Genomic DNA, 15439 nt, shown 5'->3' with positions numbered 1-15439 from the left:
AGGTCAACAGTTACTCAGTCAATCAAAATGAGGTATTTTAACTTCCTTTTAATTTACAGCTTTCTCTGTTTCATCTTGTTTGCTGAGAAGCCAACATGCAGAAGACTCAAAGTTCAAGCAGAACTGTATTAACCTTTCCGAAAGCAGAGAATCACAGCTGGTGCAGACCACAGCTTTGGGCAGTGTATGCCCAACTATCTTTCCTGCAGAAATGCAACACCACAATGCTCGTAACAGTCCTGATCAGGATGAACTACAGCTTACAAGGCAACCTCAATGCTGAGTTTATTACAGGAATAGCACCTCACTGTCATCAAGCAGATCCTGTGATCACACAGAGAAGCACTGGCTGCAGAAGGAAAATCCCATCTACACACACTGCCAGGAACCTGTCTTTCCATGAAAGCAGCCAATGATCTTTTTTCTTGATCTGCTCTATTCCTCCCTGCCACGGCAGAATTATACCTTCCGTTCCTGCTCACTAAATACCTGAAGAGCAGGGAACCCACCACTTGCCTGCTACGGTCCATGTCTCCTAATCATAGTGACTTTTCAAAGCATCCCTTTTGGCATCTATCCTGAAATTCTCTCTTTAAATCAGTCTCTCTTGAACACATCATGCAGTAAAAACTCAAAGGCAGACTCTTCTGAATTATTAATAGTCTACTTAAATCCAGTTTTGGACTGAAGTGTAAAAATGTGAAAAACTGCTTCACTTCTAGCAAAGTTCATGGTGTGTGTACAAGTCTAATGAGCTGAGCTTGTGTCAAGTGCTTACTGACATGGGAAGGGCCTCCCTCCATAATCCTCATCTTGAGATTTGCAACTGTCAAGTGTACCATTCATAAATCACTCCCCAGGCAAGCTCATGTACACTCAAGGCCTTGTCATGCACTTTAGGAGGCTTTTGTTCAAATCCTCCCAGTTTCTGTAATGCCAAGTGCCCTGTGCTTCAGTGAAGAGATGCCATTAGCTCCAGTAGGGAGCCTTCCAAGAAACCCACCGCCACCAACACTAACTTTATACAATGTAAGCCATATTACAGATGAGTGTCTACTACATCTGTTGGCAACTTGGAGCCATTGAAAATACACTAAACAGATTGTGTCCTTGACCTCCTAAAGATGCAAGCTGGGACATCATGGGGGTGGGGTGGGTGGGAAATTCTAATTAATTTATAGTCACTTGAGTTCCTCCGTTTTCTTTTTTATTTTTTTAGTATCTTGTGTTGTCGCGCTCTCATGGCTTTCATGTCCTTCTGGACTAATAATAAGCTGCACTATGAATAGGTGAAGGAGAGGAGAACATGCATAAGACCAATGAACCAGTAATGGAGTGCATCAGTAATAACCGCATCAATGGATGGACAAGGTTAGGGAGGGCAGAGTGCAGTGACGAGGAATTAGTTCAGAGGAAAGCAGATGAAGTGGCATATTTTTCTTCACGTACTTTCTCAAGGTACTGTGCAAAGATTCTCAGCACCAAAAAAACAATGTAGAGTGACTACAGCCAGCATCTACCACACTTGAGGAGCAGAGGGTCTGTCCTGCACCAACTCCCACCCCAAAGTTCTGTGATGGTCAAACACTGGGCAGCACATGCATGTGACCAGCAGCTGCTGGGGAAGGAACCAAACAGGCCATGACCCTCTATTGCCACTCCCAGTCTAATTCCTGGTCTACAGTGTGTGGGTGTGGATGTGGCGTGCCCCCCCCCCCCCCCGCTGCCAAGCGCAGAACACAGTGAATGCTTGTTATCAGGAAAAATGCATTGGGCAGCTCATTTTTAAGTGCTTTCGTGATCTGATGAGAGAAATAATCTCTCTAGCAATTCCTCACCAGTTTAATAATACCCATCTGGCCAAGCCTCCTGTATCTCATGCTGGCATCAGAAGAACCATTTCAGCTCAGTTTCTTCAGCACTGGAACAACACCCCTTCCACCAAATTCATCACAACTCTCAAAACCTGCTTTCCTTTTCTTCTACAGGACACACAGCACATAAGAAAACAACTCAACATCTAGCTCTGAGAGCACCAGCCTCAGATCAGACCCTCTCACAAGGTCACCTGCCAAACTACTCACACCCCTTGCCAAACCAAGGAAAAATCATCAGGAAACACTGTAGTTAGTAAGGATGCTTTTCCACAATGAGAAGGAACATTTTATGCACGTCAGCAATAACCCATACCTACTGTTTAATTAGCTCCCTACTAAAACTCTTAGAAAATGTACCAGAAAGTAACTATTTTCACAGGATAAGTAAAACTGGTGTGTGGGGAATGGAGAGGTCTCCACTGTGCAGCCTCCATCCTCAGCCACCACATAAAGGCAACTCACCACAATGGCAGCTGCATCGCACAGGGGGCCACAATGACAGGACGAAGGGATGCGGTACACAGTGCCCAGTCTGTGCATGAGGGCTTTCCTGGAATGCAAACACAATCTCCCCCACCCCCAACATGGACACGGTGGAAAACCCTTCAGCCTCACCTAGAGATGGAGCCATCGTTGCCATGGGATTGGTGGGATCGAGCTGGAATCCACCCATCATGAACTGTGCATCTGAGGAAGTGCTGTCCATCTTCAAGTTGGGAAGGTTCATGTTCTGTGCCAGGTAGTACTGGTAGAGCTCGGCCTCTGCAGGTGATGGCAGGCTGCCGAGGCCCAGGTGCCGGTTGTGTTGGATTTGGGACATGTTTTGCTGAAGCAGCATCATGTTGTGCATGTGCTTCTCACTGGTCATGTGAATACGGAGGTTTCTAGCTACGTTGGTCTCATAGTCGCACACCTCGCACCGCCATGTCGGTTTGGTTTTTGGTTTGGTGGGAGAGGGGGCCCCACATGTGCTACCAATGTTGGCTGCTGCAGCCGCTGCGGCTGCTGCTGCCGCTGCCGCTGCCCCGGCAGTGTGGCTGAAGACTTGCTCTCCCCCTCCGTTCTGCAGGTTCTGCATGTTGTTGAGATGCTTGTCGGACTGCATATGAATACTGAGGTTGCCTTTGGTAGTAGTGGAGTAGTTACAGACCTCGCAGCGGAAGGGCTTGTAACCACAGGTGTAGCTCTCACCCCGTGCCAGCCGTGGGTGTGGCTGCCCACTTTTGCAGTACACACAAGAGCCACCCGGCTCGGGATGTTTCTCCTTCATGTGCGCCTCAAGCGTCTGCTGGTACTTGTAGTGCCAATTGCACTTGGGACACTTGAGTGTCTTACATGAGTTGCGAGAATGCATCATAGTCATGTGGCCACCCAGTGACCGTGAGGAGCCCAGGACCGTGTCGCACTTTGGGCACTCCACGCCGCTCCCCGAAGGGCACTCCCCACTCCCAAGCTCACAGAGGGGGCCAGCATGCTGGTGATGGGAGATGTAGCTCCCGTCCTCGCCCTCCGCACTCTCATTTGGTTCTGGTGCTGTGGCATTGTCTTTATTGGCACTTTCATCGATAAAGTCCAGCCTCCTGCTGCCCTCTGCCACGCTGGCTCCACCACCCTCATTGTTAAAGCTTAAGTGATTCCTCCTGCTTGCACCATCAAAGACAAAGGAAGAAGCAGAATTAGAACTAGTAGAAGCTGTGCTCCGCGACAGGGTCTGAAGCACATTAGGCATTAAGGGAGAGTTAGAAATGCTTTGGTTTGAGAGAGCAAGGTCCTTTTTGCTGCTGCTACTGCCACCTGCCACAGCCCCAGCATCCTCCTGGGGCCGCTCCTCCAGCTCATCCTCCAACTCACTCGGAAACAGTCCTTTGCAACCCTCATCATCCTCGTCTTCTTCCTCTTCCTCCTCTTCCTCTTCCTCCTCCTCCTCTTCCACATCTTCCTCTTCTTCCTCCTCCACCTCCTCAACTGGCTCTGCCTTTTCCGAGAGGCTGTCCTGCTCGCCCCCCTCTTGCTTCTCCCCCTCTGCCACCCCAAGGTCCTTCCCCTCTGAGGGTTTGGTGGGACTGGAGGCCAGCGGTCCCAGGGGGACTGAGGTAATAGGAGTCTTCAGAGCCGAGCTGGTCAGCCCTCCCAGGTTGAGGAGTGCACCGGGGGCCAGGACGCCCGCTGGCGGTGGCTCTGCTCCACTGGCCGCCCCGGCCTGAAGGGCCTGCTCGCCCTCCATGCAAATGCCACTGAATTTACCATAAAAACTGTGTCCAGGGCCTATGAGGTTAGCTGCAGACACGAGAGGGTGCTGAAAGGTTTTGTTTTTTGGTTCCAGAAAGCTGACAAGGGGTTCCTTGTCTTTGCCTATCCCTTGGATGATAGCGGAGATGTTCTTATTGCTAAGAATTTTCCGCTCCTCCTCACTCAGAGTCATTCGGTGGTCGTGCACTGCGTGGGTCACGAACGAGCGGACATACCCAAAGGACAGCTTGCACAAGAAACACATCAGGATGGGCTTCCTCTTCCCGTAGAGCACAAAGCCATCGAATTTGGACAGGTCCACATTGTTGGGAACATCTTTGGATACGCAAGAGCTTTTGGCAGAACCGTCGCTGTTCAGGTAATCCTTGTTGCTTTTGTGTCGCACATCAAAGACGCGGAAGCTGTGCAGGACGGGGCTGATGCCCGCCAGGGCTGAGGTATTCGGGAAGGCCTGGTCTGAACCCTCAAACCACCTCCCGAAGGATGAGGCTATGTGGAAGGTGTTGATGATCTGTGGGTAGACGGGAGCGGTGGCGGAGGGCTCTCCCTGCTTGGGCAGAGAGTTTGGGAGCAGCGAGGAGAGAGCCCCGCTGCCACAGGCGCCGCCACTCTGCACCAGCTGGCTGAGGCTCTCCACGATGTAGGCTGAGCCGTCAGGCTGGTACACGATCTCGCCGGCCAGGTTCTCCACATCACTCTCCTCCTCCCCGTCTTCACTACTCTCGCTCCCGCTCTCCCCGCGCAGCGGCGGGGCCGGGCGGGCGCCGGCGCAACGGTGCTCCATGTAGCTCTGCAGGCCAGCGAAGGAGGCGCCGCACTGCCCGCAGCTCACCTCCTTGCCGGTGGGCTCGGCGCCAGGGCCAGCCGCGGCGCTGCTCTCGGGGACGTGCTCTGGGAAAGGGACCCTCAGGCTGTCCAGGGGGCCGCGGGTCTCTGCTGCAGGCTGCTCCATGCTGCTGGCTGCATCAGGGAGGTGGGCACTGTTGAGATCAGTCCATTGCTGGTGCTGAGGGATGCCGCACCCATTGTCCTTCCCAGGGATGACAGGTGAGTCACAGCCTTCCATGGCAGGGCCGGCTCGGAGCGCTCATTGCACCCGGTACAGTTCGGACCTGTAGGTGGGGAGAGAAGGGGAAAGGCAGGTGAGTCAGGGAGGACAGACAGTTCCCATGAAGACTTCCCCACCACAAGGACCACCAACCCTGCTCTTGAGGACCAAACAGGAGACTGAGAGAGCTGGTGCCCTATGATGGTCTCCAGGAATGGGCAATAATGCACTGCTGGAAATGAGCAATGGAAACACAATGGAAGGAGGAACACAAAAGGCAAGACAAAGGGACCTGGGAGGTGGTGAAAACCTCCCCGAAACCTTTCCTGAACCAGGGAAGTGTAGGACCTGCACTGCCGCACCCAAAGTCTTAGATCTTCAGAAAACAAAAATGTAGCAGAAAAGCTTTTGACAAGAATAAAGTTAAGACACTACAACAGAATGGTGCTGGAGCTTAAAAATGTTGTGAGAATGGTACTCTGTGACTCGCTAAGCCAGCTGCTGTTACTTTATTTTTGGGTGATTTCTTCTCTGACCAGTTCGGAGAAGACAAAAACAGAGCTACCACACGGGCACCTCCATGGCAGACCACAGGACCCAGAGCAACTCACAGAGATTTCATAGCAGCAGCATTTGGCATGCACAGGAGATTTAATTGCTGTGTTCTGGACAGAGTTTAAACAGAGACACATCAGGAGAGAAACCAAACAGGAAATTCCAGATCTGACAAGGGTCCATCCCGGGGATAGGAAAGCAGGCAGCCCACCATGCTCCAGGAAGCTCCTGAAGATGCTACAGGGCACAGCCTCCGTACACAGACAGAGGCTTCCTCTCACCCCCAGATGAGACACACAGCTGATTCAGGTCCTAGAGGAGAAGTGAGGACACCCTTCCTACTACTTCTGTTCCACCAAATACAATGAGAGCTGGGGAACTCAGCCAGAGCACGAGCAGCCAGCAAGCAGGGGCTGCTGAACATGGCCAACATAGGTGTTTCTCAACCATTTCTACCCCTTTTGCTGCACCCTGTCAGCGTCTCTGGCACTGCAATCCTGACAGAGCCAGGCAGGATGTGCCTTTCTAGAGGTTACAGACCTAAGAGATTAGGGACTGCTACTGTTAAGAGCTGGACCATTGTAAAGTAGACCACAAATAAGCAGGGGATTGCCAGTTCAGTTGCAACCCTACCACAACCCTGTCTGCAAAGAAGCATTTCTATAGTCGGCTTTCTATAGAGACCTCCTGCACAAGCCACACAGGAGGGAACACCAGCAAAAATTAAAGCACTATTACCTCACCTGTAAAAGTGATTTTTAACCTATGGTCCACAGATTTCCTCACGTATACAGATGCAAAGGATCCATAGAAAACAACCAAGGAACAACTGTGCAAGCACAGGCCAACTTCATCACACAGAAGAGTCACGCTCCAGATCTGTGGTCATCAATGCCACACAGGAAATCTTCCACAATACTTATCTTTACAACTGAGCACAAGTACTACTTCGCTCATCAGACTATTCCCAAACTGAATATGTATGGGGAAGGTTTTTGCTGATACTCAGTGTAAGGGTTTGCGGGGCAGGGAGGGTTTTAATTTAACAATATGCAGCTGCTCTTGAACTGACTGACTGGATTTTAAGTAATACATTTAAAGTTTATAAATTCTTTCTAAGTCTTTCTTGAAATCTCTCTCATTGACTACCTCTTCTTCAAAGTTGCTCTTACCTGAGCATTCTCCAAGTAGCTGCTGCTTCTGCTCATGAGATACACCAAGCGGGGCGCAGTGCTGGAGCTCTGACTAGACTGGACTATTAGTGGGGACCCTCTCACTCCCTTCTGAGACTTGTGTAGGGACCAGCTGGCACCTCGGGGCTTCAGGGATCTGCCTTCGATGCCTCCAGCCACATTAGCTGCCTGCTGCCACCCCTGGGCTCTCGCACCACAGACTATCAGCGTCTTGGCAATCTACGCTACTACCTAAAAGTCAAATATTATAATTGTAGTTTGAAAGTGCTTCCAGTGCTCCCCAGCTTGATTTCAGCCCATGTGGCATGGAAGACCCCTGCGATCTCCAGCAGAGCAGTGTGCTGTAAGACAAGCGACCTTTCCCTGTGTGTCTGCCTGCCCAGTGCATGCTGCACACAGTTACTGCTGTACAAACACACAACTGGTACATAAATATCTGGGAAACACCAGAAAAAATACAAAGAGAACTGAAGATTTGCCAGAGAAGGTGCAAAGTAGGTAACATGCCACAGCAGCACTGAATGAATTGCCCAAGTTAATTCAAGCAAAAGAAAATGGAGCAACATTCAATGTTCTTTTTTTCCTGTTTTCGTATCACATGAAGGCATCTATATTTTTTCTGATTTGCCTTCATGTGTCCATTTTTTTCCTGTTTTACTGCTGGTGAAGCTTGAGAAAAAGTATTTACAACTGCTCGTGAAGGTGGAAGTTAACATTTCCCAAAGTGAGCGCAGTGAGGATTCTGATAGAAGGACATGGAGATGCAATGATGTAATAATCCAAAGCATTCACACACACTATTACCTTACTGCATTTCCAGCCCCCACTTTCCTTGAATTCTATGCCATACACAGCTGTCTTTGTGGTTGCACTGGGAATAAACAGTGATTTTGAGTTGCAATAAAAATAACCTGGTGCACTGAGTGGAACAAGAACGAAGAGTACCATAACCCTGTTGCCAACGGGCTTAGCCTTCTTCATCAGCCTGTTTTGCTTACCTTAGCTAAAACACTTCAGCACAGCACTGTGGCAGCTCTTACTTCACCAGCTCTCTCCCACTGAACATTTGTCCTTAGCTGTGTGTTTTCTTTAGACTGATCCCAGATCCTTCTGTGTTAATGCTGCATATTCAGCCTCCCACAACATGACGTACTCTATCAAGCTCACTGTTACTTTTTGCAGTGACAACTGCAATCCAAATTAAACTAAAGCAAGTTCATATTGGGTGGAAAAAAAAAAAAAAGAGTAAAATAAGAAACTCTCTAAACCCCATACTTCTGCCAAGTAAAGTTTTGGAAATACCTCTGCAGACCTCAAAATGCAATGCGGAACAAGAGCACCCCACAGATGCTTTTAGGCAGAAAGTGTTCAGGCAGCACCCCAGAAAATACAGCTAGGTGAGATATGACACGAATCTGAGTGTCTCCATCATCAAGAACTCTTGAATGGCAGGAAGATGCTCGACTCACAGTTGGGCCAAAAGGGTGACTGGGGCTGATGGGGTGGGAGGGTTAACAGACTGATTGTAAAATCAATGTAATAAATGCTTGGTAAGTTACAGGAACATGCGGGAAGAGGAGGCCGCGATTGATAAAGGACTGCAGCTTTGATGCTGCACTGGGGACTTGTTTATTGACAAGAAAGCCAATCCCTTCTCCCGGCCAGGCCAGACTAGGCAGATCTGTGAGCACTGACGAATTAATTGGTGGGCTTTTCTACCTTGGGTTGCTTTATCCTCTCTCCCCTCAACTCACTCCATGTTAACCAGTTCAGGAGGTGCTACTCCAAAGGAATCTTTCTCTCCTCCCCCTTTCCTTGTCACAGAGGAGCCCTTACAGAACAGGGGAAAAAAAACACAGCCAAAACATGGCCAGCCAGAGCCCCTGGACACAGGCTAAGCCCCTAGACAAATTCAAGCTTTTCCTGCCTGCTCAGTCTATTAACAAGAGCTACTCCTGCAAAACTATGCTCATGAGGAAGAGGAACAGGAATACTTGCTCCTATTTGCACCGGAACTGCACATATTGTCCCTTTAAACTGAAAAGAGCAATTCCTGTGCTAAAGCAAACCAGACTCCAAGCAGGAGTACAATGTAGTTATTAGTCCACTATTATGGGCCCTGTATCTTCCTCTATCCGAGACCACGCCTCATCGACCCTCATGGGACAGGGGGTTCTTGCGAGGACAGACCGATGATCCACACCTCCCACCCACTCCCCACCCCCAGCCCTCTCTGCTCTGTTTATCAGACAGTCAATAAGAAAAGGTAGTTCTTACTTAAGGAGGCAGAAGTCAACTTGTCAGGTCGATCAGCACTCTGTCTGTAAACATGGTTTCCCGTAAAATCAATGAACTCCAGTTACAGAGAGAACAGCCTGAGTGCTGGAGACTCCCTGTGTTCCCACCAGTGGGAAAAGGCTCTCCTCAATCCCTTCTCTGGCCTCACATCCCAGTGCTGCTCCCAGCACTGTGCTCACCATACCACTGGCACACAGCCCACCCAAGCCCCTACTCCTCTACAGCATCACTGCATCTTGCAGTCCCTCCAAGCAGATTTGGGTCCTGGCTGGAGGACTTTCAACACCGCAGGGGAGAGAGCAACAGCCACAGTGGTCCAGAGCCGAGCTACCTCTGGATGGGCCAGCGCAAATGAAAGCACTGTATGCCCCCACGCTTTCATCAAAGAGTTTCCACTTACCACAGCTAGTGGTGTGCAGCCACGCTCTGTCCAGAACACAAGTGGAGTCGACTCCCCCATCTCCCCCCTCCCTGCCCCATCTTCGCAGAGACAGACATGTCATCTTACAGCAGCGCTTCCACCACCAAGCAGCAGCTGGTGCTGAAGCAACACCCTCAGTCCCAGCAGGCTGGGGGCTCCTGGGGACCCTGGGCCCACCGTACCAGGCTGCTCCCCCCAGTGATGTGGTGTGGGCGGTGGAGGGAGGGCTCCTGCTGCTGCCCAGGCTTCCCGAGAATTAAATATGAACAGCCGTGCTGTGTTATTTTAAATTGTTAATTAGCACAGGGTTAATTACGCGGCCCTTTCACAAGAGGCTGTTTGGCAGTAAACCAAGACTGGAAGCAATGAGGAAGGAGAAAAACAAAAGGAGAAAGAGACAGTGAGAAACTGTTCCCTCAGCTAATGACCCACATGGCACCATGAAAAAAGAAAGGGTGCTGAGGACAGGGAAAAGATACAAGCAGATGCATTACATCTATGGCCATTACCCTGGAAGATACCCAGAGAGGCAGCCCTCCCTCTGCCTATTCCCACAGCTGCACAGTGGAGAGAAGTGCTCAACCCTGTAATGAGCAGGGTCTGCTCCTTCAGAGCACCCTGGCAGGCAGCAGAGGCTCAGCTCCAGCCAGCACTCACACGTTTACCATGGCTCCACAGAAGGAGCAGATCTCGCAAATGCTCCCAGTCAGAAACTCAACCTAAGCGGTTCCTGTTGGAGAGAACTGCGCATCGATCTCTAAACTTTGTAAATACACACCTACCTGTTGTGCCAACAGATGCTCTACAAATCAATAGCATAAATACAGGCTGCGAGACAACCTCAGAGTAGCTCCAGCACAGATACTGGTGATTCACGGGGAAGCAGGAAGGGACAGCAGCAAGAGGACGAAGACAGCAAAGAACTAAAAGTGGGTTTAGATGCCCTGTGCACAGCCTCCTTATGCACACAGCTCAGTGCTTTACAATGACCTCAGAAGCACAGAGCCTGGCAAGTGCTGATGTTCACATCAGCCAAGAAGCTCCTGTCTCAGGAATGGCATTTGATGACACTTGTTCCAGTCTAAAGACTAGGGATGGAAGTATCAAAGGTGACCAAGCAGCCCAGTAAACCCCATGATCCCTAGGGCCAGGTATGTTCAAAGCTCCTGAGAGCAGGAAGTCCAGGATGGAGAAGCAAGGCAATTACCATGTCCGTCTGGAGCTGTGACACAACAAACCTGCAGCATCAAAGCTTTCTGTGTCACTTCCCTGCACCTGGCATGCTACAAAGCACCCTTGTACCACTTAGAAACTGCATATGGAGAGACCTGATAAAAGTCATTACCTAGGATCAAGAATTCAAAAATTAAGGGAGAACAGAATGTATGTTGCCAAAGCAACTTTAATTTTGCTCCCTTATGCATATGCATTATGATACTGTCTTTAATTACATATTCACACACTGCCTCACTTAGTAAGCAGGATGGTCACATAAGAGGGTAAAATAAGGTTGCATGAGCGTGTTGTCACTTTATGAGATTTATACAGCAGCTGTTAGCGCACAAATATGTGGAAAGTCACTTCCCAGAACAGAAAGATCTTTTCAAATTTCCTAAGCAACAAGGGCTGGATATTCAAGCTTGGGAGCAATACAGTAATAGTTTCAATTCCCAGTTTCATAAAATTCTTTTATCTTCTACCTTAAACAGAAGATACAGCTTTCAGCTGTCTCCCATTCATTAAGGTGCCAGAAAGTAGTAAGAATACCTGCCAGCCTAAGGGAAACATACAGGATTCTGCAAAAGGACTTGAAATAGTAGGTTGAAAGGTACTTAATGAGCCAAAATCTAACCATAATAGTGCATGTGGATGCACAGCTTGAAGAACTTTTTCTAAGTGGGGCTTTCTATCAATATTTTACAGTATCGGTGCCTTGGGATTCCTCTTATGGAATTCCTAACAAAAACACCCTTGCAAATACTGGTATCATTTGCCAAGTTCAACATTTTAAAGAAGAACTTATTAACTAATTTCCCACTTTCACATAGCAAGTTACATCTTGCACCTTTCCAAGCAAGACCCAAGTTGTGTTTTGGCACACACTTATCTCAGTGGAGTTGCCTCATCAACAAATGGAGTTTGCTGAGTGTTCGTAACGAGGTATCCATCTTGCCAAATCCTGCACATCCAGCCTTCTTCCTCTTCTGCGGTTAGGCTTTACCAATCAAAAGCCAAGCTTAGTTTTCACTTCTAGAGTTTCTCTGTAACTGCTGCTCAGTGCCAGAATGTTGTTTCCAGCAAGACACATGGCCACATCCAACACCAGTGCACCAAGAGTGGAATTAGCAAGCCAAGAGGGATCCAACCAACACCGACCCATAGGGTCCAACACCCATGATAAGAGTCCTGGCACTGCCAGTCCTTGCAAACTGTTCTGCTACACTGGCAAAGCCAAGAATTCACAGAATCATAGAATTGTTTAGGTTGGAAAAGACCCTTATGGTCATACAGTCCAACCATTAACCTAATGTTACCATGTCCACCACTAAACCCTGTCCCTAAGTGCTACATCTACACATTTTTCAAATACCTCCAGGGATGGTGGCTCTACCACTTCCCTGGGCAGCCTGTTCCAGTGCTTGACAGCCCTTTTGGTGAATTCACACACCTCTGCAGAAGCCCCAGTGAACATGGTCTGTTTTCTCTTCCAAGGGATGGTTCTTGAAGGTCACAAGGTCCCAAAAGACAATGAGGCAGTACACAGTGGTCTACAAAAAGGAAAGATCCATCAGGCACCTCAAAAGCACAGGTTGGTCTTCTCCCAGCAGGAAGATAACCACATGGAGGGCCTGCCTTTGGCAGCCGGCAGTGCTCCAGAGCTGGCATGCTGACAGCACAAACAAGCACTGCACTGCACACTCTCCTTACAGGACAGAAAAGGCAAGCACTCCCTGACACACAGGCTCACACGCACAGGCACAGCCAGCGCCTCAGATCTTCACAGGATCATTAGCATAAACAGCTTTTCAAGCAGCAGGAAGCAAAGGAAATGCTGAACAAAACAGGATTGAAAGCTGTAGGGCTCAAGCACTTTGCATGAAACTCAGAGAGAAAGGGTCTCCTTGAAAAGGTGAACCTACCACATTACCCACATTTTTTCCTCTGTCCCTCACACCAGCTAAAATTGAGAGAGTAATATGATATTCAGGCAGCTTTTCAGAAAATATTTTGTTATGAACTATTATTCCACGTTTGATGATCCTTTTGAGTCAGCTACTGTACTACACACACAAATATTTATATAATCATCAACCCACTGCCATTGAGAGCAGAGTAATCCAGAGGAGTGCCAGAGGGGTTGAAGTGAGCAGCTGGGGAAAAGAGCCTTTATTCCTCCAGAGACACGCTTGCACTGAAAGTATTTTGTAGCAGAGGTAAACTAGCTTAGGACACATCTCTTTACAAAACAGAGTAAAACACTTGCTTAGTTCATAAGTGACATGGCATTTACACACACCCAGGACACAGAGCTTGTTTTCAGGTCCTGCGTGAACCTCCCCTCTTATGTAGAGCACCACAGAAGTTTCAGATTTTCTTTTCCACACTGGTTTGCTTCAAAACACCACACATTCCATGAGTTGCGCAATTCACCCTTTTGCTCTTAAAACCCCAACACTTCTTGTCACATACAGTTTCCAGCCTATGCTGCCGCATAAATAACTACGTTTGCATCTGGTTCACATTTTCAGTGCACTGTTGTTGACATAACTCCAACACTAACTGAAGAGCTGTGGACGACAAACTGCCTCACTCTGTCACATGCACTCCACGGTCCCCCTAACCTCCCATACCTTAGTGCTCTTTGCCTCACCGTTCCCCTCTTTTGCCACAGTCTGAAGCTTGCACTCTCCCTCATTTTCACCCTAGAAGCCTATCCACTAGCTTGTACCATTAAAAGTTGCCACAGCTCCATTTGGGTGACCGGGTTCCTACTACAAAGGGCAGTTACATCCAAAAGACTTTGCACTAGGCAACACCTACACCCAGTTAACTCACAGATATGCTTGTTATGGGAGAAATATCTGAGTTGTTCTGAGTTTTCAAACACCAGAAAGACACATATAAACAAATCCAAGATGGTATTTAAATTGCCAGAGCACTGTTCCTAAATCCAAGAAGAAATTGCAGCATTTATAGCAAGACTACAGGATGCGAACCACAGCAGCGACTCCTGAAAGCGAGGGATTCCAGCTGGCTTCTGAGGCTCTGCTGATGGTTCATCCACCTCCCATCTTCCAGCTACTCGACACACGGAGCAGCCTCTCCCACTCAGAAACACTTGAGGCATTTGCACTGCTCCTCTGAGAGCCAACTCTTACAAACCACCACCGCCGGGCTTCAACCAGCCCTGAGACGTAGCTTAAGAGGACACAGAGGCACCCTGAGGAGGCCCAGCATAAAAAGTGAACACTCTGCTGGTAAACTGCTCCCCCTGAGCAATGCTCTGCATGTGCAGACTCACATGCCTAGGGGAGAAGCCCTGCCAATGCTCTTTCCCTCTACTGATCTACCCAAACAACATCTGTGTTCCAGACTAGTGGCAAGGGCCAAGCAGAGGGTAAGAGTTGGAATCTAAGTCATGCAAATCCCCTCTGCCAGGGCTCAGATCCAGTCCTTGTTAGGAAACAGACATGCTGCATGGTCCTGGGCTCCGCTCTTCCCGCCCTTGGGGAAAACCAATGCTTCAGGCACAGGGTGCAGGCTCAGCAGCGTGAGGTCATTCAGTAACCACTCTGCTTGCCACTTAGACTCCACAGCTGTCTGGTGTGTTAGTTCTGAATTATACACTGGTGTAGCAAAGCCCCGCTGCAAAGGTCACTGGGATGTACACTCAGATCTGCCGTTAATGTTCTGGTATGAATTTTATATAAATAAATGTATAAATTTTACTGGTCACTCTTTTATCACTGTAAGATGACCTAAAAACCCCAGAACCCTGAAACAGGTAAGGAAACCTCCCCTTTTGGAGGACTTTTAGCAGATCCAAGTGTTCCCATGCTCCTGTAAACAGATCATTCGCTCACACTCCTGCTGCCAAAACAGTGCCCTGCTCGAGATTTCAGATATAGTCTAAGCATTTTCTTTACCTGGTCAAAATAAACCTTCCTGATTTCAGTAATCAAGAGGAGTCAATAACTACATGCCACCTGACAGCTCAAAGTCTCAAGTTCATGCGCTCCTAGTCCACAGTATGCAACCACCCTATCAGCTGCCTCATCCTTAACACACTTCAGAACAAACACATCTCATGTACAAGTTTAACGGTCTCACAAGGGAGAGACTGACAGAGATTCGGACAAATACAGGTTTCAAAGCATGTGCCCGGTGGATCTGAAGAGCCTCCCACACATGTGAGGGATGCAGGCACCTTTGGAGAAGGGGAAGGAAGTTGCCTCACACCCTTCTCAAGACTGCCAGCACTGAAAGCGTTACTCCACTGCTTGGCCTCTTGCTAATTGTGGGTTTTATTTTTATTTCCTATTACCCTCTTGCACGCCTGATGAGATTATCTTACCGGAACTGACACAGCTGGAGGCTGTAGCCATACATGGAGCCTCTCAGGAGGCAACACAATTTTATTTTCATTGATCAGAAATCAGCAGGGCAGTAAATGATGGGAAATTCCATTAGGAGAAATACTGAGCCATGAGACCCAACTCTTCAGGTACACCCAAATCCCAAAAAGTCCCATCTTTTCCTCATGTCCCATCTGGACGCTGAATTAGAGTCACATTTC

At 48.7% G+C, this 15439-nt stretch overlaps 1 protein-coding gene across 1 annotated transcript in view; it reads right to left on the bottom strand.

The window, feature by feature from the left end:
• The window catches only part of ZFHX3 (zinc finger homeobox 3), a 153264-nt gene that overhangs the window by 96521 nt on the left and 41304 nt on the right, over window positions 1–15439 (bottom strand). The window contains exon 2 of the mRNA XM_061471762.1: window positions 2493–5239. Within this exon, the coding sequence (XP_061327746.1) occupies window positions 2493–5193 (2701 nt within the window). The 5' untranslated portion in view covers window positions 5194–5239. The remainder of the gene's footprint in view (window positions 1–2492; window positions 5240–15439) is intronic.

This window comes from Pezoporus flaviventris, unplaced genomic scaffold (assembly GCF_033815535.1).
Source record: "Pezoporus flaviventris isolate CSIRO_AGI_PZ_B2104156 unplaced genomic scaffold, CSIRO_AGI_Pfla_v1 ptg000067l, whole genome shotgun sequence".
Classification (NCBI taxonomy): domain Eukaryota; kingdom Metazoa; phylum Chordata; class Aves; order Psittaciformes; family Psittacidae; genus Pezoporus; species Pezoporus flaviventris.
This window is presented reverse-complemented; position numbering and strand designations above follow the sequence as displayed.